Source organism: Carlito syrichta, unplaced genomic scaffold, assembly GCF_000164805.1.
Source record: "Carlito syrichta isolate Samal-C Ts95f unplaced genomic scaffold, Tarsius_syrichta-2.0.1 Scaffold309460, whole genome shotgun sequence".
Taxonomy (NCBI): domain Eukaryota; kingdom Metazoa; phylum Chordata; class Mammalia; order Primates; family Tarsiidae; genus Carlito; species Carlito syrichta.
In genome coordinates this window covers 99,607-122,350 of record NW_007253556.1, presented here as the reverse complement: position 1 = coordinate 122,350, position 22,744 = coordinate 99,607, and the positions used below count along the sequence as shown (strand labels likewise).

General features: G+C 37.2%; 1 protein-coding gene across 1 annotated transcript; it reads right to left on the bottom strand.

Moving 5' to 3' along the window:
- Nucleotides 1-1,061: 1,061 nt before the first annotated feature.
- Nucleotides 1,062-21,828, bottom strand: SERPINB11 (serpin family B member 11). The gene is made up of 8 exons (XM_008067261.1): nt 21,781-21,828; nt 13,727-13,913; nt 12,704-12,763; nt 11,157-11,285; nt 9,159-9,276; nt 5,143-5,285; nt 4,332-4,487; nt 1,062-1,809 (listed from the first exon to the last, which is right to left on the bottom strand). The coding sequence occupies exons 2-8, from the start codon at nt 13,892-13,894 to the stop codon at nt 1,405-1,407; spliced, it is 1,179 nt and encodes a 392-aa protein (XP_008065452.1). The 5' UTR covers nt 13,895-13,913; nt 21,781-21,828; the 3' UTR covers nt 1,062-1,404.
- Between the last annotated feature and the right edge of the window lie 916 nt (nt 21,829-22,744).

The following is a 22,744-nucleotide window of genomic DNA, read 5'->3' as shown; positions in this document are numbered from 1 at the left end:
AACCATTCTTTATTTTTCTACACCCATCATTGCTCCTTTGTGTCTCTTCAATTATCACAATTATAGCCACTGTGTCTGGGATTATCTTGTAAAGTAGGCCGAGACTGCTTCTTGAATCCATGCCATATGACAAATGGGCTTAGTAGAAAATCATTAGAACATGTGCAGTAAGACATCCACTCAGTGCAGCAAGGTGATTTTATGTTATTATAAGTAGATATCCATCTACTTTTGCTATAAAATTGTTCCTTGATTTTCTATTTTATAGTATCTTTACTGAAGATTAAGTTAAGCCACAATCTTCGATGCTCCAAGTGGGAAAGGAAAAACCTTCATTGGCTGCCACTGCTGTCAGTCATAAAGGAGAGTTGCCCATCACCTGAGGAGGGAAGCCATGGCTTACCTTGAACTGCTTCTTCTAAGATGAAGTTAGGTAAAGGAAGAGCTGAGGTAGGGAGAGACTCCTCTGCTCTGCTAAGACCTCTTAGAGAATTCGGGGGAAAAACATTCAGGGGGCATTGAGGAGGCAATAAATATATTATGATCACTAGGATCTGATTATTGCTTCATGTTATCCTAAGTAGAAAAGAAGAAGGTTTTCTTTCAAATAAAAATCTTCTAATGTTATTTCTATGTTTTGCTGTTCTGAACTTTTACTTACTACATTATGTAAGAAAAGTTAAAGAATAAGGACAAGGAGAAGGAAAAAGAAGAAGAAGGAGGAGGAGGAGGAGGAGGAGGAGGAAAGAAGGAAAAAGGAAAATGAATATACTATTCAATTTAGGAACTCACAAGGACTTGACCAAAAATTCCACTAAAATGTTTATTGAATTATACTTCTCCAAATTCAAGGTTTCCTTTTATAAGTCATTTAATTGCCTCGGTGTATGCAAAGTCTTTGAAGAGTTTAAGGTGTTTCATGCATTTATTATAGTCAGCACTGAATTTTGAACTAAAATTCACCATGTTATATTTACACATGCAAGGAAATGATAATTATATTGAAAATCCAATCAAAGTCAAAACCCTTAAACTAGTTTATTGAAGACAGAGCAGTCAGGTCACTTATTCAAGATCTCACTTATATAAGCAAGTCCAGAACATCTAGAACATCTAATCCTCCAAAATTTTACTTGCTGACTTAATCATATCATCAAATGAGGCCACAAAGATAAGAATGTCAGAAAAGCTCTTTGTGTAAATGTACCTTCTTCCACAATTATAATAGGCTTAGGTTCACCAGCCCATGAAATAAGTCGGAAGAGATACCAGACCTATTTTGCAGATGAGGAAACTGAGGCACAGAGGTGTGTGATGGAGGAACAACTGTTTGGTCAGGGGGTACTTTGTGGGTTTGCCCCTGCACTTCTTCTGTGACTCCGAGCTTTGCTTTACCCCATCAGTTTATGGAGAGGCGAGCTTGCCACAGAAGAGAATCATGTTGGTGTGAATGTGCCTTATAAAGAACAGGAAGGGGTGATTTGCCATGAACTGAGCTCGAATGGGGAGTCTCTTCACAGCGATGCTGTCCCCAGTGGCTGCGGCTGCCTCCGTGCCCTCTTCACTGACATCCAAGTATGACTTGTGGATGACCTTTGATAAATACAGGCCCTTGGCTGGTGACATTCCAGAAAGATCAGCTTTGATCTGGTTGAAGATATCTGTCATCCCTAGGGATTTTAACAGGGAATTTAGCTCATATTTGATTTCAAGTTTGAATCGGGGAAGATGTACTTCAACTTCTCTTTCCATCATGTTAGAAGAATTGGTCCACTCGTTAAACGTCCTCACGTTCAGCTGCTTTTCTATCTAAGAGATAAAATACAGATGAACCAAACACACAAACTCTACATTAAATGCTGTTATACTTCTCAGTGGCAGTTGTTCAATTTCATCACTTTCTTTTCTGCCTTTAGAATATCCTACTTGGGAGGGAAGGGCACATAACATAAGTAAGGGTACCCAAACCATACCTGTACAATGACCACTTATGTACCTAGCCCTGAATTGTACCCCACATGTTTTTTGGGGTTTTTTTTGAGTTAGAATCTCACTTTGTTGCCCAGGCTAGAGAGCAGTGGCGTGCTCACAGCCACCACAGCCTTGACCTCTTGGACTCAGGTGATCCTTCAGCCTCAGCCTTCCAAGTAGCTGGAACGACAGGCACGTGCCACCATGCCCAGTTAATTTTTTAGATTTATTATAGAGATGAGGTCTCACCAAGTTGCCCAGGCTAATCTCGAATCCGTGGGTTCAGGCAATCCTCTCACCTCAGCCTCCCAAAGTGCTGGGATTATAGGCGTGAGTCACTGTACCCGGCCTCACATTGTTAAAATAAAAATATTTTTAAAAATTGTCCTACTTATCTGGAGAAAAAGAAAATCTTGCCTTTTGTTACATCTTCCCTTTTCTATTTATCATCTGAATTTCATAATGAAGTTTCTCAAATGTGTATCCTACAATCTTTTGCCTCTGAAGTGGTTGTGTTCATGCTTCCTGAATAAATTCAGCCACTTCTTCTTGGTTCTCGTATCTGAAACATTTAATGACAACCACCTTTATGAACTTGATTCTCATTTGACATTTCAGATGCCCAGATCCCCTTGCTCCACTCTGAGAGATTCATCCTCAAGTGTTCTCCTCCCTCCCCTTCGCTGTCTCTGAAGCCGAAGTCTGAGCTCTAATCCAATGTCCCTTCTACCTCCTCCCAGCATATCAGCACCCATATCGGTCCTCAGGTTTCCCAAAGTGACTTCAGAACACTGACTTATTCTCCACCCAGTTTCTTCATTTTTTAGTACACCCTTCAAATATCTCCTTTTGAGCATTTGAACCCTCCAGGCAGTCCTCCCCACAGCTCCAAACCACCATGCTGTGTCACATCCTATCTTCTCAGTCCATGAGTTTAAGACATTTTTTACATCTCCTTTTTGCCCTGACAATATAAAATCTGTCATAAAGTAAAGGTGGTTTTTCTTCCAAAGTATCTTGTCCTTTCGTCCTTTTCTGCCCGAATCCAGTGGTCACGACTTTATGACACAAATCCATGCTGCCTCATAATTCCAAGGCATTGCACTGCTTGGAACAGCAGGGTCTCTGTGTTTCATCTATTCATCATCTACTCATCCACTGAGTGTTGCCTTGAAATTGCTCTACTAGGAGAGCTGTTCCGATCTCCTCAGTCTAATTTATGCCCTCTTCGCTTATATATAACTTTCTGTCGAGTCTAAGCTTCTTTCAAATTGATATATTCCTCCAAATATCTTCTAGTCCAGTCGACCACAGGTTCCCAGTGGCCTGATTCTCCCCTGAATTGGCCACATCTTGCAAGCACACCTGTTCTCGTGGCCACGACTGTGCTTCTCTTACCTCAGTTCTCTCTAGATGGGTACCATCTCACTTCCTAATCCAAACTCAATATTCCAACCCAGCTTTTTCAAGAAGACTTCCCCACATGTCTCCGCCCCACCTGCCCACCTGTGCCACGTTGATTTTTCCTCAAGTCAGCATTCCCTTTCTTAGAAACCCCTGACTGTATGATCATACTAGCCACATGTGTGTCAGCCTCTACAGGCTCGCAAAAACTCAGCTGTTCTCCTAAGAAACTGTCACTCGAGCAGAGCACTGGGATGGGGCAAGGGTGTCCCAGAGAGGTGTGGGGAGATGGTGTAATCACTTCACATGCTTGCATGCTCTGTGCAAGGTAGCTTTGGCTGCAACCAAGGGGAGAGGATTGAATTCAAACTCCCATCACCATCAAGACAGCTCCTTAAGGGTTGCGGTGCTCCTTTCCCCACAAAACCAGGATGCCAAAAATAGTAAGCTCATGAAAGCGTGTTACAGTTGGATCCGAAACACAACCCTTAAGAATAATACAGTTTAATCAGATTTCTGTGGACTGAGATTAACTAGCAATGTATGTACATTATTATAGGAAAGTGTCTCCAAATTATGAAACAACCTCTATGCATGTGTATTTGTGCATGACGGCACTTCTGCCTCCATGTGCCTTTTTTAAGGTAAGAATGACCATTTGTATACCTAATCCTGAATTGTACTGCTCATCTTTAAAATAACAATTAAAAAATAAAAAATAAAGTTAAAATGCTTTGTTCTACCCAAAACATAGTCCTGAAGGATAGGGACCATGTGTCCCCAGCTTAATTTCACAGTCCTTAGGGCAATACTGCTAAAACTAGATTGTGAATCAGTGACTGCCCTAATGTTACAGGATACACAGATGTGTGTGTGTGTGTGTGTGTGTGTGTGTGTGTGTGTGTATGCATATGCACACATGCTTTAGCTGCATACCAGAATTTAAGTAATTTTACCTGTTCCAGATTAGCTGTGCTTTCTGGAAGCAAGATAATCATGCTTAGTTTATTGTTAACATAGGGCAGCTCAAGAACTTGCATCTGTGGCTCTTTTATGAGGGCCAGCCTAAATGTTCCGGTTTGATACATCATTTCCACAGTTACATTTTTGCTCTGTTTAAAGTAAAAGAAAATAGCAATTAGGTAGTATAGTTACATACTTGAATGCATATGCATGTATACTGATCATACTTGTATAACATGAATAGCTGTATTAACACTCTAGAGGCATGGTAAAAATATAAACCATAAAGTATATCCTTTATCTCCTTTGCAATTTAAAAAAAAATTTAAAATAAGTCATGATTATAGTCTGAATAGTTCCAATAATTTATATAGATAATTTGGGTCTGCCAAATATAAAGCCAGGTTTTCTAGCTAAAATGAATTATGTAGAAAAAATGATATCATTAGATTATTTTCTTTTTAACCCAACTAAAGCCTCTCTAAAAGAAAAATAATAGAGATTGCTTTATTGTGCTTCCAGAGAAAAATAACCATGGTATACATGGAAAGAATGTAGCCATAGAAAAGAATAGGCTTTTTTTTTTTATCTTCCAAAGAATCTTAGTATTCAAAGTCTCCAGTTAGGTGCCCAGTGAGAAAGGTGACTGTCACTTGATAAGGGAAAAATGAAAATTTGTGGAAACTTAATTAAAGGAATGAACAGAAACCTAGACTAATATCTTCACTAAATCTTCCTAAATTGCCCTTAAATGATTATTTAAATCTACAAAATTTGTCATCAATCTACCAATGAAATACTTACTTCACTTAGCTGAAAAGGGGTTTTTACTGTTTCTCCTTCTTGAAATTTATTTTGCCATTGTCCTTTAAAATATATGGCATTCACCAGGACCATTACAGAGGAAGGGTCAATTGTGCCCTTTCCAAAGAGGTTTGTGACTTTTCCTTGTATTAAAAAAAGAAAAGGATAATTGTATTTGGATGTGAACTTATTGAAATACAGAGCTGAATAGTCTCAAGAAAGTTGGAACCATTTATTTTTTAAGACTAATTGTAAATTTGAGATGTCAGGAGGATTCCTTCTTCATTCTTTGACCATAGAGTCTTCCTTGCCAAATGAAGTTTATCTATAAGAATGTTGAGTGCTTTGTTATTTCTAATCAAAAAGTGGCATACAGAAAATAGCTAGTATATTAGTGATGAATCAGTTTGTCTTATACCTAGTTATATCCATTCTTTTATTATATATTATTGTTTGTTTAGGTAATTATTTTATAATTTCTTGTGACTTACCTTTACTATTTATCAGGCATTATCAGCACCTCACTACATGCAAATATGCTAAGTATTTTAAAAATTTACTTATTTCTTCAATGCACTAGAATTAGTGTATCACAAATATACACTAGAACTTGAAATACAGACATATCTTAAAATCAAGATTTATAAAAATAAAATACTAGGAATTGCTCGTTTTGTAAAAATGCTGGTCAGAATTGAACACCCAGCCCTCTTGGTGCATTTTGGTATACTGGAATTTACAAAACCTTTTTGGAATATAATCTGTCATATAGGATGATACATTCGAATTAGCAAATCACAAATATTCAATAGCACTTGAAACACACACATATCTGAAAATCAGGATTTATAAAAATATGCTAGAAATTTCTTGCTTTGTTAATATACTGATGAAAATTGACCATCCAACTCTCTTGGTGCATTTTGGTGCATTGCAATTTAAAAAAACCTTTTGGAAGATAATCTATCATACAATCTGAAACATAGTGACATCTAAACATCAGACTCTAAACTTGATGAGGGTTTTAATTTTCATTGAACTTCTGGGCCTAACGCAATCCTAGAATATAATAGCAATACTTAGCCCTGAGTGCCTCAGACTCTTTCTTAATACAGGTTTCCCAAGCAGCCACTACCAATGGATGAAAGCAGACAAAAGAAATAAGGCATATTTTTATGCTATTGTTCCAAGTAAATTAACATATCTGAAAAAAATGTATGTACCTTGTCAAGCATTTTCTAATGTAATATAAAGAATTGAATACATACATATTTTTATCTAGTCACCTATTACTAAATTTGAATAACATCTATCAGTCCACCAATCAAGAAGATACTGCTGAGAACTCATCACTATTAAGTGACATAAAGAAATGCAAACATATTCGAAAACATGATTCTTATGCTCAGAGAAATCTAAAATAATATAAAGCTAAATTAAATTATTAAGTGAATTTAGCAATGCTAATACACAAAAGTCAATTATATACTTAAACAATAACAACAAATAAAATTTGAAAGAACAGACACCAGATAACACTTAACAAACACCTCAAATATGTAGAAATAATTTATCAACAGATGTACAAGACTTTGACACCAAATGTTATTGAAAACATTAAAGACCTATATAAATTGAGGTAAATGTCAGGATCATGGATTGAAGTCAGAATAAACATGTATTTTCTCTCCAAATCTATAGATTCAATGTAATTCCAATTAAGATTTCAGTTGGTATGTTTTATAGAAGTTGACAAGTTAATTCTAAAATGTATGTGGAAATGCAAAGGATCAAGATTCAGCAAAGCACCTCTAGAAGAGGATCAGCATTGGAGGACTTGCACTTCCAGCTGTCAAAACCTATTATAAAGCTACTATAATTGTGGTGTTGTCATGAGAATAAACAAATAGACAAATGAAACAGAATGGAGAATCCAGGAACAGATTCACACCTGTGGGTCATCTCATTTATGATAAAGCTGTGTTGTAGTGTAATAGTAAAAGGATTCTCTTTTCAATAAATAGTTCTATATCCATTAGACGACCATGGGGGAGTGGAACACATTTTTAAAATGAATCTTGGCTACAGTAAAACAATAGAGCTTCTAGAAGACAGCATACGAAAATATGGAATTAGGAATATACGAAGATTGATTTAAAATTATACAAAAACCTTAACTATAAAAGAAAATACTAATAAATTGTATTACTTTAAAATTAGGAGTTTCCATTAATCCAAGGCACCATTAAAGATGAAAAAGACAAGATACAAAATGTAATGGTAGAAATTAAATGAAATATATTTATCCAATATGTGCAAATAACTCCTAAATATTTATAAGGAAAAAACCCCAGAAAAACCATCTTTACAAATAGGTAAGAGATTTAAACAGGAACTTCACAAAGGAGAATATGAAATATATGAACAAATGTGAAGCCATATAATTCATAAAGTAAATGCAAAGAAAAATAAAAATAACTACAATGGCTAAAGTAAACAAGACTGACAATACCACATGTTGATAAGAATGAGGAACAACTGAAAATTTTATTTGTTGCTTGAACAAGTAAATTAATGCCACCACTTAAGACAAATGTTCACATCTACTAAAACTGAATGTATACATATCTTATGATCAGCAATTTCTTCCAAGATATGTACCTAGCAATATTGCATATATATGTGTACCTAAAGATATGAATCAAAGTGTTCATAGCAGCACCGTATATAATAGACCCACTCTAAAAATGTCCTAAACGTTTATTAACTGTAGAATGAATAAATATTTGGGGGATATTCTGAGAACAAAATACGCATCAATGATAATGGAAAAGCCATGTAATATGTAATCCCATGGATGAATCTCATTAAAAAATATTGAGTCAAGAAACACATGATTTGCCATTTCAATTACATGAAATTTAAAAATAGGCAGAAGTAACATGTAATAATAGAAGTCAGAGTAGTCTTTTTTTTTTTTAAGTGAGAAAGCAGGATTTATTAAGAGGACAGAAAAGCTCCCACAGTGGGAGGTGAACCGAGGGGGCTGCCCAGAAGAGTCTTAGCACTTGAAAGAAGGGGGTTTAGTTTCTAGGAGAGAATATGCATATAACCTTGCTGTGCTCCTTCTACTAACTTTTGATTTTCCTGAGCTGGGTGGTGGTTCATGGGTGTATTCACTTTGTGATAATTTATCAAACAGTATACATACGATAATTTACTTTTCTATATGTATGTATATTTCAATCAAAAAGTTTATTTTACAAATTAAGACTTAAGAGACATACTAACAAAATGCAATGCATAAATGCCACTTGGGTCCCAATTTAAATTAAAAAAAGAGGCAACTGGATTAAAATTCATCAAATATTTGTTAACATTATTATTTTTAATTTTTTAGATGTGATAATAGTGTAGTGGTTGTGTTAAAAATAGTTAATATTCTTGAGAGAAACAAATTGAAATTTGTATTGAAAAAGTGATATGGTATCTGGAATTTGCACCAAAATAATCTGAACAAGGTGGTGGGAAAAGGTAAAATAATGGCTTTATAGTGATAAGCATTGCGGTTATGGATAAATAAAAGTTCATCATATATTCTCTCTACTATTATATATTTTCTCTACTTTTGTATTTCCTTAATTTTTTTCTTAGCTAAATGTTTTAAAATAAAAAATGAACATATCTTTGGTATCAAATATTTGGTGTGTCATTTTTTAAAAGAATATTTTATAATATATATTTTTAAATTGTGAAAAGTAGATGTAAATATATTTAATCGCAAGACATACAACAATTTTATGAAGTAGAAATAGTGCTCATTCTCAGAGTCACTTTGTGTTGATCAATGAAACAAATTACTAGAAGGGTTATTCCAAAATATGACCCCATTTGCTTCATTGCTGATCTGCCTGTGTAGGGTGCTGGGTTTCATCCAACTTCCTTGTTAGCATACTGACTCAGGCAGTTTATCATACAGCACAAAGTCTAGAGACATGTATCTGAATTATCCTTACCATTAGTTTTACTTTCAACCCAAGCATTAATAGAGTTCCTCGTTTCTTCCACAGATTGTTCAAAATCAACAGTTTGCAATCTGGCTTGATACAATTTCTCAGAACAGCTTAAATATTGCTATAAAAGAAGTGACAATTGAACAGCAACACAAAAATAGTACAAAGAAAACAAAACCTTACAGCTTGATATATTCTAAAATCCTAACACAAAGACAAAAGCAGTTCCTATACACAAGACTGAAAGGAGCAGATCTATATGTACTTATTTTTAATAAAACAAATAAATTTAACAAAATCCAAAACCTTTCCAAAAGGAACATTTGGAAATATTTGTTTGTCACTTCTGTCATATAATTGGCTTTCTTAGCTCTCAAATGTTTAAAGCCAAAGGATAAACTGCAATACAGAGAGTGCCTTTTCATTTCATCCCTACCGTTTCCTCTTCGCGGACAAATGGGAGTTACTGCTCTCATATTACAGACAGGAAAATTGAAAGCCAGAGTGGTTAAGTGACTTGCTTGTCTGAGGTCTAACAGACAGTCTCCTCATGATATGTATGTTTGTGGAGGGTGTATCAATCTCCCTGTTCGCCACCACAAGTAGTATTGATAATATTCTCTGATGTAGATAATGGGCATTTTTTCAAATTTAGGTAAAAGGTGAAACAAAAGTATCTCCAGGAATTCACTCTTTTGTTTATCTATAACATATTATCCAAACTCAGTGTTAAAACAAACAAACAAACAAAAAAACTAGCTCTCTTTTAATTAAATTCTTACCCCCAAGACCCTCTCATGTAGTATCCTGGAACCACCATTGATGACCACCCATAGACCTCAATTCCTAGAGCTGCCAACTTTTCACTGCCTTCCTGCCAAGGCTGCAATCAAATTTACATGGACCCATGAAATTGCTGTGATTTTATTCTTGAGATGTCGGGGACATCCTTCCATAGCTCAGCAGAACCCAATGCCCCATCATGAACAGGATGATACAAGACTCAGAAATATGGTAGCTGTGAAAGTGACTGACTAGCTTTTGTTTTCCATTTGTCTAACTAGGTTTATTTGTGCCTGAATCCAGTGTAGAAGAAAGGCAGAGCTTAACCAAAAGCACAAACTAGGCCTAGAATGATTCTTGTCTTGAGCTGAGATCAATTGTGTCTGAAACATTCTTAACTAACTCCCCAAGCCCATGAGATGGTCATTTTTCCCAGCCAGAATCCTGAGATGATAAGGTCTATCTCATTATCAAGTTCATGACATTAAATATCTCTGCGATAATTGTCAACTTTACTTTTTAGAATCTGCTGCACAGTCTGTAGAATGAAAGGTAATTTTTTACCTCCATATTAGCACAATGTAAGAATTATATGAGCTAATTATTATAATTTATTAAGGAAAATGATTGGCACATAGTAAAAACACAATAAAACTACATCTTAAGGTGGTGTTAGGAAAAAGCATAGATACTATTAGAATTTTGGAGCTAGAAAGCACATAGTCTAATCCATTCATTTTAAAGACAGAATTGACCGGCTCACAGTCTTTTCTAAGTGGGAACAGAATTATAGTCTCTTGCTTACCAGTTCAGTGTACTTTCAACTACCTCTTGCTACTCTACCATTAAAGGCCTTTGAAGAAGATATGAAAAAATGTATTTGGTTTACTATCTTCAAAAAAGGAATTGAAAAAAATGTATTTTGTTTTTCTTCTGGCCCATAAGGGATAATCCTCACCTACTTTGTTCTGTGCTTCCATCCCTGATTTTGGCTCTTAAATGGTTGCAGAGATTTTGCAGAAATCAAAATTGTATGTGATAATTCACAACTTTAAATGAGAATCTCAGTAAAACCATTTCACTGAAACTCTAAGTCGGCTCAAATTCAGTCTCTTAACAATAAATAACAGGTGACCCTTTTTCATTTTCATTGATTTTGTGGTATGAAATTGAGAGGGCACCAAGAAAGTTTTTGACCACCCTTTCAGATGGACTTACCTCATGAAATGAAATCATCTTTGTCCCATAGAGTCTGTTGGCAATGCTGAGGGTATAGTTAGAATCTGGTTGACTGATTTGAGAGAGTAAGACACCAAACTCTGAATGAATCCTTCCAGTTTGACTGCACTGAAACATTAGAGAACAAATAATGGTGTATTAAATTGCTTGATTTTGCCATTGAAGAGTGATAAGTAAGGTGAAAACAATACTTAGGATGCAAGGTGTATGCCTCTGAGTAAAAAGGCAGAGTATACAAGAAATTAAAGAGTTTAAAGCATTTGTCCTCTCTAGATTTTCTCAAGCACAATAGTCTCATCACTCTATGACTTTGGTTGCCCTCTGTGTGCAGAATCACAAGCTACTGCAAAACACACGTTCACTTGTTGGCCCTAATGGTTTAATCCAAAAGCAATTTTCATAAATAATGAGATTCTATGTCTCAGTTTTTATGTGGCCATTTAATCAAACACTTCAGCACTTCAACCCTTCATTGAACTGACTTTACACACTCATGTGTCCTTCAGGGGTAGCAGTTCTACCAAGTATGAAGCTTTGATGCATTTGAAAGATGGCTAAAAGTTCATGGACATTATAGGCATTATTTTTATATTTCTTAAAACAGGGGTCCCAAAGCCCAGGCCACGGACTGGTGCTAGTCTGTGGCCTGTTAGGAACCAGGCACACAACAGGAGGTGAGCTGTGGGCAAGCAGAACTCTGCATTCTGTCAGGTCAGTGGGGGCATTAGACTTTCATAGGAGCCCAAGCCGTATGTTAACTGTGCATGAGAGGGGTCAAGATTGCAGACTCCTTATGAGACTCTAATGCCTGATGATCCCCTCAACTACCACTCCAGTTCGAGGAAAAATTGTCTTCCACAAAACTGGTCCCCGAAGCCAGAAAGGCTGGGGACTGCTGCCCTAAAGCAAAGGTTCTCAGACCAAGGGCTTTGAAACCCTAATAATAAGTTACATTCTGTGAAATTAGTGTTTTATGAATCTAGGTGTATCAATGTATTTGCTCAATCAATCACAATTAAACATCACTACTTTCATTTAAGAGCTCCATATAATGATGTCAGAGAGAATTCTTCTACTGGAAAGAACTAAGGACTATAGTCCTAGAACATGTGGACTGGGCAACATGAGGCCATGTTCTACCAACATATAATTATGTCAAAGCATCAGGGTTCTTTCACAGGCCCTAATATAGACAGAAAAACAAAAAACAAAAACGAAAACCTCATCTAACACTACATAGACAAGGTTGGCAAATTCAACATTGGGCACAGTCTATGAAAGAACAGGAAAGTTTGAATAAGATGGCAGTGAATCATTTAATGAAATAATAATGACTAATGCTGTAGTCATTATTATTATATTAAACACTATAGGCTGTAGTGATTAGCAGGAAGATTAAAGAGAGACTCATAGCTAGTTCCCTTATGGGTTAAAGAAAAAGCTCTGCAATTCAATCTCTGGATCATTACTTCTTGGTTCTCTTATGTTAAAGAACATTTGCTAGCTCAGCATTGGTATTATCATACCTTAGGTGAGTCCTTAAGTTCTAGTTTTAATGATTCTACTGTATGATTAAAATGAAGCACCTAAAAAAGAAAAAAAAGATTAATTGGCAATGTACAGTCTATAAAGGTTGATAGTTATAAGTATCAATTGTTCTATTTCAAATTAAGACTAATTGTGATAGCTAACATTTGGTAATGCTATGTTCCCAAGTCCAGGTCTTTATTTATCATATTTAACCTTCCCAACAACATTATAAGTTAGGGATATTAAGGTCAAGAGAGATCAAGCAGCTTGCCCCAAACCATTGTCTATGAGGTTCCAGGGACTGGTCTCTTATCCACTGGGCTCTTCTGTTCCTCTCCTACTATTTTAAGCCATTACCTAGGACAGTACCCATCTGGGGCCATGTAAGACATTACATAGCTTCCTAGCACAATGAATAATAAGATGTGCAAGTATCTCAAAAGTTGCTAAGTGACTTTCTTCCAGACTTTTCACTGCAATAAAAACATATGCAATGGAAAACTCACTAATATTAGCCCATGTAACCTGAAAAGTCGTCTTTCCTCTCTGAGTCTCAGTTTTCCCATCATAAAATGGGACCAAAAATTACTAACTGCTACACTGGGTGGTTATGAAGTCCTAATCTAATGCAATACCTTTTAAACTTGGTAACATCTAAAATAACATTAAGTTTTATTACTATATGCTTAACCTTCTAGAGGACAATAATAGTAGCATACATGTGTTCATCACATTTAATCCACTGACAAGAAGAAATTTAAAATGCAGGGACTTCTTTGTGGTATCTCTGATAGTAAGGAAGAAACAATTGCATTATTTGCAATTCAGTGTATTACATTATTTAAGCCTTTATCCCTTTTCAAATAATATGATTTACTCAAATGTGTGTTTGTGTTTTTTTTTCCCTCACAAGATGGTGAACTTTTCATGGTATAAAAAGAGAAGCAATTTGGCTGACTTGAAGGGGATGCATAAAAGACTCCCGGTCTCTAAGGAAATATCTCTGCTACATTCCATACCTTTTCCACTTGCTCTGCACTGTTTCCTCTGGCACCAAGGAGGATCATACTTAGAGCATAAAGCAGACTCAGCGGGGAAAAGAAGATGTTATCTCCTATATTATTACTGTTCAGCTCCTTGAACACATCAAGGCAAAATTCAACGTTTGCTGTGCTGAGAGAACCCATTTTTTATGCCAAGCACTGCCTGAGAACAGAAGGGAGAAATAACCTCAGAACTTCACTTGAAGATACAGGTAATATGTAGAATTCAGTCATCACAGTTCATAAATTTAAGCATCTGCATGCACTGCTTTATGAACAAGTCCTATCCCATTACTACAATATCTGAGATATTAGTAAATGTTAGAGAGAGGAATTCACAGTAGTTTTCTATTCTGATGAATAGAAGATTGACTAGTACTTCAACCCATAGTTCAAAGCTTTCTTGCTTTAGTTTTTGTTTATCTTAAAACGATCTATAATTGTTCTGGACAAAACAGCAGAAGAAATTGGGTCTCTGTGTTCTCAATTTCCCATGTCTTAAAACATTCTTCATCCTGGAACTTGTGCAGAAAAATTATTGAGCTACACAAAGTCACCTAATCAAAATATTTTCCCATTAAACTGCCCAGCTTTGAAATCTCATAGGAGAAGAACATCTCCATCCCTGTCATCTTTGCTCAAACAAGTTGAAATACAATAAAGCAAATGAGGGAAGAATTATCTACACAGCTTTGTCCCCTCTGTGGGACATCATTCTCTGTACCCTCCATAAAAGTAAAACAATACTAATAAGTAGGTCATGCCATAGGGAGGTGGTCAGAGCCTTTAGCCTTTAAGTCTCAGCCATGATGACAGTGAAAATAGAAGAATGAAAACGGAAAGTTCAAAAGAAGAAAATATGATGCTGGAATATTTGTTATCTTAGGACAAGAGTATGTCAGGAAGAAAGAGTTTATTTAGCTCCATAAACATTTACCCAGCACAGCTAACTGTAAGGATCTGTCAACATAAAAATAATCAAGAATAGTTCCTGCCCTCAGGGAGGCTTTATTCTTCAGAAGCCTCATTGCCATTGAACAATTCCTTTCTTTAACTTCCAAGTCATGAAGATGTTTTGGTTCACAACCTACATCCTTAACTACTCTTTTTGTCTCCTTTTCAAAATCCTTCTCAATTTTCAACCTCTATCTCTCATAACACAACAGAATTCAGATCTTGGGCCTCTTCTCAATGTACACTCATACCCCAGGTGATCGCATCCAACTTCATGCTTTCAAAGGTGTGGATATGCTGTTAGCTCTTGAATGTGTACTACCCCTTAATTCTCAACCCGTATATCTAACTGCCTACTCAACATCTCCACTTGGTTATCTAATAGATATCTCAAACTTAACATTTCCAAAAAATGAACTCTTGATATTCCAAATCCTCCTTTCAGCCTGAATCCCCACAACCTTCTTCATTTCTGTAAATGGCAATGCCATTCTCTCAGACAAAAGATCTTGGAATCATCCTGAAATACTTCCTCATTTTCATCCAATCTATGAAAAGCCCCTGCTTTCTCTAACTTCTAAAATATTCACCACTTGCCCATTTTTCATGCTCCCTAGATTTACCAGTGAAAGAGGTGCTCTTGGATTATTGAAATAATCTCCTAACTCATCTTCCTACTTGTCTTTACAATACTCTGCAAAATTTGTAGAGAAGCTACAGTGATATTTTTTAAAGTATCAGTTAGATAGGCATTCCTCTGCTCAAAAACTTCAGTGGCTTCTCTTTCTTTCAGAGAAGAATCCAAAGTCTTTTTTTGTTGTTGACAGTTTGAAAAAGTTTATTTATAAAAGTAAATTAGACAAGCTTCTACATGCATGCTCATGCTGGGTGTGTGAGGGAGGTGACAAACACCCAAATGAAGCAGAAATACATAAATGCACAAGAACATTTCCTATAAGAATGGCAATACTAGTGAAACCCTTTTCTAACATGCTCAATGGAGACAACTCAGTTTTTTTACAGCAATTAAAATGACAGTTCAGCAAATACAAAGTTTGACCGAGCAGAGCAAAGTTCTTAAGCTGGATCCGTCACAACCTCCGTTGTGTGACACTGAAGCAGGGCTTGACTTTTCAGAGGGTCAGCTGAAAGGGTGTCGCCGAAACTGCGGTGCACTCCTAGTCCTGGAAGGTCAGCTGAATTCCGCTACATAAAAGGAACAGTAAACAGCCCACCAGAGGGGCCTTTGGAGGTTATACATTCCAATCTTTTCCTTTCATAACTTCTACATTCACCTTGCTCCTTGTCTGGAAATCCCCATGGGTTCATGTTGCAATTGGGATTGAACTCAATTCAGCTGAAGTTCTCTTTGCTTCACTAACCTGATAGTCAGGCTCTGAACAGGTAGGGCTCACACAAGAAACCCAAGTCAGACGTGTTCACCATGACGCTTTTAATTTTTTCCCCAGTAACAAGCAGAACTTTGTCAAATCACATTTGTGGTCTGCAAGTTGGCCGCCACTGAGAAGCCCAGTAGGACAAGACACATTCATGCGCAAGCTAAGGCAAGTGTTGGGAGACCTGGGAATGCTCAGGGAGAACATGAAGAGGTGTGGCCCAGCGAGTGTAGCCTCAGGTCTTCCCACCCAGCCCTTCTTGTCTTGAGGCTTCAATTCCCCTATCTTAACAGTGGAAAGTTGGGCACAATGCCCCTCTGGGGGTGGGGAAAGGGCTACAGGCCAAGTTCTGTGAGGTCACAGTGCCACACTAAGTCTTCACTATGACCTACAAACCCCTCTATGATCTGGCTGTGGCCACCTCTAGACCTCGTCACCTACCACTCTCCCACCAGCTCGCTCTGCTTTAGTCATGTCTCCTCTTTGCATTCCTTCAACGTGCCAAGATGTGGCACCTTGAGGTCTTTGCATTTTCTTTTTCTTTTTTTTTTTGAGTTGGAGTCTCACTCTGTCGCCCTGCTTCCAAGTAGCTGGAACTACAGGCACACACTACCACATCCGGTTAGGTCTTTGCATTTTCTATCCTTTTTCTGGTGTGCTCTTCCCAAAGATATTCTTTTTTTTTTTTTTCCCTGAGAAAGCAGGATTTATTGAGGGGACAGAAAAGCTCCCACAGTGGGAGATGACCTGAAGGGGTTGCCTCTCAAAGATATTTTAACGGTTCATACCAATAGTTCATTCATCTCTCTGTTCAGATAGCATCTCATCAGTAAGCCTTTCTCTGGCCTTTCTATTTGAGATATCAACCCATATCCTCCCATCCCATTACCATAGCACATAATACCACCTTACTTACTATACATGTTTTTATTGTCTGCCCCCTTCCCTCTAGAGTACCACTTCCAATACAGCAATAACTTTTGTTGTTGTTGTTGTTGGTTTGTTTGTTTGTTTGAGTTGGAGTCTCACTCTGTCACCCAGACTGGAGTGCAGTGGCTGCTCCCGGCCACCGCAGCCTCAACCTGCTGGGCTCCGGCGATCCTTCCACCTCAGCCTTCCAAGTAGATGGAACTACAGGTGCGCACTATCACGCCCGGCTAATTTTTTGATTGACTGTAGAGACGAGGTCTCACCAAGTTGTCCAGGCGAGTCTCGAACCCGCGGGCTTGGCAATCCACTCACCTCAGCCTCCCAAGGTGTGGGATTACAGGCTGAGCCACCGAGCCCGGCTTGTTTTTTATGCTTTAATATAGCACCTGGACAAGGCCTGGCCGTAGAATAGCAACTCAACAGACATTTATGGAATAAAGAAATGAAGAAAGGAATTTCACCCCAATAAGTACTATGATATGCTGGTTTGCACAGAATATCGTGAAAGCAGGGAGAAGACACAGAGAGCCAACCTGAAAGTTACAGGTAGACTTCCAGGAGGAGATGATAACCCTGCTGCTTTTGAAGAATGATGTAAGAGTCATGCAGGTATATAAATGCAGGAAGAGCATTTCTGACAGAAGTAATAGCATAAGCAGAGACTCAAACACATGAAAGATAAATTTTATATTACTAGGGCATGTAATAGGAGATCAGAAGTGGTGAGCAGTAGAGCTGGAGATGGAGACAGGCAGAATTTTATCTTTGGAAGACTTGCATGTTCTTTTGAGGAGAAAGAGAGACAACCCAAGATAGCTCAAGATAAAATTGGTTCTTTATCTCACCCAGTTAAGAGTTTTTATTATATTGCTGATAATCAATCAATTCTCTCTCTCTCTCTCTCTCACATATCTCCCCAGATAGCATATTTAAAAAACAACAACTACTGTTGGTTGCCTACCATTCAGCCCTCCCCCTTTATTTCCTCCATTTGTACTTATAGAAACCGCTTCATGCAAATTTCATATAGTCATGTGTTTTCGAGAAGGCTTTAATCTCCTCAGCACTCAGGAGAAAGTCTTGATTGATCTAAGCCAACTGAGGGGATTCCATATTTCCTGTAAGTCACACTGGGTTAGGAGTCAGAAGGTGCCATAATTCTTGACTATAAGACATAAAAGTTGCTGGAGAGCTTCTGGAAAAGGATTTCTATAAGAAGAGATCCACAGGAGGAAACCAGCCCTCTTATGCCTCTCAGGGGTATGCAATCTGCATGTAACAACTATTGTGGCAGCTATTTTGTGATCATGAGGTAGCCAGCCTAAGAAGATAAGTCAGGATATAAGACAGGAGGAATGAACAGAACATAGGTCTTTGGTGACATTCTATTGAGTGGATCTGCCCTACCTTGGGGTTTCTTGTCACGTGAAATGATAATTTTTCTTATTGTTTAAGTCATTTTAGTTGATTCTTCCATTAGTTACAGATAAAAAGATTCCAACTCACTTCAGAGATTTCTTTGTACACTGTTGCCCACTAAAGCAAATTAGTCCACTTACCCCACATTCACATTTTTCTAACATAGTTACATATTTCCCTTTATTTAGTCCACTGGGGATCTGAGAATTTTATGTTTTTTTAACCTCTAAGCTTCCAGATTACAGCTTTTTTTAAATTTTAGAATACTAGTCTAAGTCTATTATTTAGGACATATGACAGATGACCAGTATATATTCCCATCTCCATATATTTATCCTAGTTACTAACTTATCTTGGTTTTAACCAGTACATATCTGAGCCCAGTTCGCCAGAGGTATGTTCTCTGGGGTGTAACCTTGTTTGTAACTGAGCTAGGCATTTATATTATTCTTCTTAGCTTTTATCAGGCAAAGAGTCACTTGTGGAGTTTCAAAATACTGGCCCATGAAACTTATATAGTAAAATATTATGATCTCCTGCCCCTGTAATTGAAACTGGTTGCCTTAAAAATAATCATTAAGGAGCAGATTGTATACATTCCAGTCGTCAAACAGCTCAGCATAGTAAATAGGGCCCAGCAGTTATACAATACCAAGCCTGGACAATACTTTTCTTTGTTCTTGACAGTTTTTAAAAAAATATATAACAAAATGTTTTTTCTAATCTTAACTCACTAAAATGCAAATATGTACCTTTAACAGGATGTTATCCTTCAAGTTAACTTTAATACAGCTCTCTGTATCATGAGTAATAATAACAGTGCTTTGGAAAGTCCATTGTTTAGTTGCTTTAACAATGAAAACACTTTCAGTAATAAAGTATAACAAAGTCAATTACTCTTTACCTTGTATTCTGCATTTTAGTGAATGGAGTTAGCTAGTGAAGTCGATTCTGGAATATAATATCAGACTTACAAGTAAATATTTGTTTATTTTCTTACATTTATGTCATGTTGTTATTATAAAATAGCCTATCCACATATCATAGCTATTATAGCCCTGCTGTTACTGGAGCACCTAAAAAATAGTTTGGAACATACTGATAGGCCAGTTATTATGTGTCAGGCACTTTTATTGATCTGTAATTTTCTTACAAGACTGCAAGGAAGGATGAGGTCACCACACTTGTTATTTCTTTGGCATACATCATCATTGGACTACAGAAACTATTCTCTTATTTGCTTATTGCATTTGACCCCGTTCATTCCCTTTCTCCTCCACCACCATAGACAACACATAATTTGTTTAAAGCATAGCCTTTCATTTATGTGTGCTCTTGAAAATATTTCTTTCTTTCTTTCTCTTATGCGTCTTTAAATTTTCATCAGTGAGCTTATAGTAGTTTTCTTTCCACTTTGTACTATATTTTTAAGATGCATCATGTTAGCTGGAAAACATAATCTGTGACTTCTCACTGCTGCATTCTCCTGCTTCTACAGTTTTGTCTATTCACTTGCCTGCAACAGACACACAAATAGGTTCCTACTTCATGCCATCACAAACAGTGCTGGAATGAACAACCTTATATGCATGCCCCTTACACACTTCTATGAGAATTTCTTCTAAAGGAAGAGGCTAAATCACATGGTTCGTTCATGTGCCAAGTGTCGTATGTGTATGATTCAGAATCCTCAGTCCTGCAGGATGGGTGATGGTGTTTGTCTCATTTCATAGTTAGCTCTTACATCTCTCTAAGCATTCAGTTCACCGTACTAAGAAGGAACACTTCAGGTTCAGATCCCTCTCAAAAACAATTATCAATACACAGTTGTAATTACTTCATGAACTTTGGTATTTAGCATGTTTATTGGCAAGACAGAGTTTGAACTATTTTATTAATGTAGGACCAAAGTGAATGGCATTTATTTCTTCATCCACTTTCTAAAATTCCACCTTTTTAGCTTTTGGCAGAGTTGTTTCACAACCAAGTTATTATATTACTCTTATATCCAGCTAAGTTTATGCCCTTATTGACAATTTCCTCTATATCTGGGTAATTGTCTTTGCATGTACAAAGGAATATGTGGTTAAATTTACAGATTTTAATGCATTGAATATGATGGTCTTCCTCACTAGATCAAATATTCTTTAAGGGCAAGGAAAATTTACCTGTGAAACTATCAGTGTCTTTCTCAATCACCCAGAAATCCATACATATAAAGCAATCAGCATTTTGAATATATTACAACTTCAGATCTAATTCATGTTGCCTTGTCAGTTTCAGAGAAGCAGAACCCATGGAAGACAGAAGTCTTAAGACATGCAGAATCATATTAAAGATGAATGGACTCCCCAGAAGGTCCTACTTAGGTGATGAAAGAAAGTTGAGTATGTCCTGGAAGAAAAAAATCTCTGCCAAGTAAATGAGATAGAAGCTATCATGGGATAATGAAAGGAAAAGAAAGATGTCCAAGGCTGTATCCCTTCTAGGTTAAGAAATGGGGATTTCCAGAAAAAACAACTCTATTCAGGAAATGTGAGGAAGAGAACATGTCTTAGAATGGGATACTGACACTACAGAAATACAAGTGGACAGAGGGTCTGAGTCTGTGTTTTGGGAGGAAATAGATCACCAAGGGTGGCTGAGAGCCAACTTCTTGTCTTCCCCATTCACAAGACTCTTCTCTCATGACAACTTATCTAGTGCCTTCCTCCTATTCCCTAAACCAGAGCTATTCTTTTACTCTGTTTCTGTCCTTCAAATTTGTAAATTTTACATATGCTCATTCCTAGAAATAGAAAGAATTCCAGAATGCTCACATAAACATAAACCATGACACTTCACATGTAAGTACACAATACACATACTATTTATGAGAGTAATTTTTAAGCCATAAGGGGAAACTGAAGAAAAGAAAATAAAGAAATGTGTCTTCAACGTAATGATTAATAAGGATGGTGTAGTGGAATAAAGATCTTCTAAGGAGCTAAGAAGTGACTCAATACACAAAGCTCACAGCTCATGTTTTGAATACAGATTATTACAGAGTAAGTAGACAATATCAACAGAGTTCCACTTTACTAAACAAATCAGAGGTTTGAAATCAAGTCAGGCTGCCTCAAAGATTTTTAAATGCACACTATCAATGACATTAAAACATGTAAATGTATATATGAAGAGGTCGACAAATGCCACACTCAATTAAACAATAAGCTGCCCCCTATTTGGTTCATTACACAACCTATCCAAATGCCACCTTTTACTCTCATCTGTTGCCCTTGGACAACAATCACAGCTGAGATAATGAAGCGCAGAAACATTTCTCCTTACCTTTGTTGCTTTCTGGTGGTGAAGTGGACAGTCTGACAAGTTAGACTGGCCCTGTGTCCCTCAAAAGGAAATATAAAGCCTTCACTTTATGCTCCTCCCTTTCCATTTGTGACCTTAGTGATTCAGCTCTCCACCTGCTGGTTGGAAAGTACAGCCCTGAAAAGGAAGTTTTTCAGCCATTGGGAGCTGCTTTAAATCCCCAGGGACTCAGAATGGTCAGTGCTTTATGGAGAAGCACCCAGTTCTTAACCTCGTGCCGCTTTACTAAGGGGAAATATTGACAATCTAGCCTCTAGCCAAGAAAAACAAGCTGTCTTTTTAAAGAGAATGCCATCCACCCACCAAGATGGCAGGCCCACAGTCAAAATTCCAGGGACCGTAAGTGTCAGTGTACATGACACAAAGCAATTCAACTGGAAAGATCCTAGTTGGGACATGCTTCCTGGCCTGAGGCACATTCATCTCAAGATCCTCTGGGTTCTCCTGCATGGAGCAAACATTCTCACGTGGAGCTTCAGCAATCTTCTAACAGGTAAATCCTATCCCATTACAAAAAAAAAATACACAAAAAAAGGTATGTTCAAGCAGGAGCTATTCTGTGGTTTCTACTTAAGAGCTTGAGAGGAGCAACACGCCACCCCTACCTAAGGTGAGTTCAGAAGCTGAGGAATGACTCAGGAGTGAGAAAGAAACATATAGATTAGAAGTACGGATGAAAACTAGAGACAAGAATGCTAGGGGTGTGCAGTAGACACAAATCAGCATTGTGAGAAGAGCCCAAAATTCAAAAGGGAAGTCTTGACCATGTAATACACAGCCCAACCTCTCTGGGCTGATACCACTACCAACCTTAACCTATGATGGAAGACTGCACTACACTTGTTTTAGAAGAAACCTTGTTATGGTCAGTGAGTTTTCTCTTCATCCTTAGCATGCCATATATCTTCCTTTGCTTAAAACTAAA

Bases quoted from the DNA above. Each gene is read 5' to 3' on its own strand.
- SERPINB11 (XM_008067261.1), bottom strand. From the start codon at position 13,894: ATGGGTTCTCTCAGCACAGCAAACGTTGAATTTTGCCTTGATGTGTTC. The intron at 12,764-13,726 runs GTATGGAATGTA...TTTCTTTTTTAG, and splicing joins GTGCAGAGCAAGTGGAAAAG to GTGCTTCATTTTAATCATAC. The intron at 4,488-5,142 runs GTAAGTATTTCA...TACTTTAAACAG, and splicing joins CCCCTTTTCAGCTAAGTGAA to AGCAAAAATGTAACTGTGGA.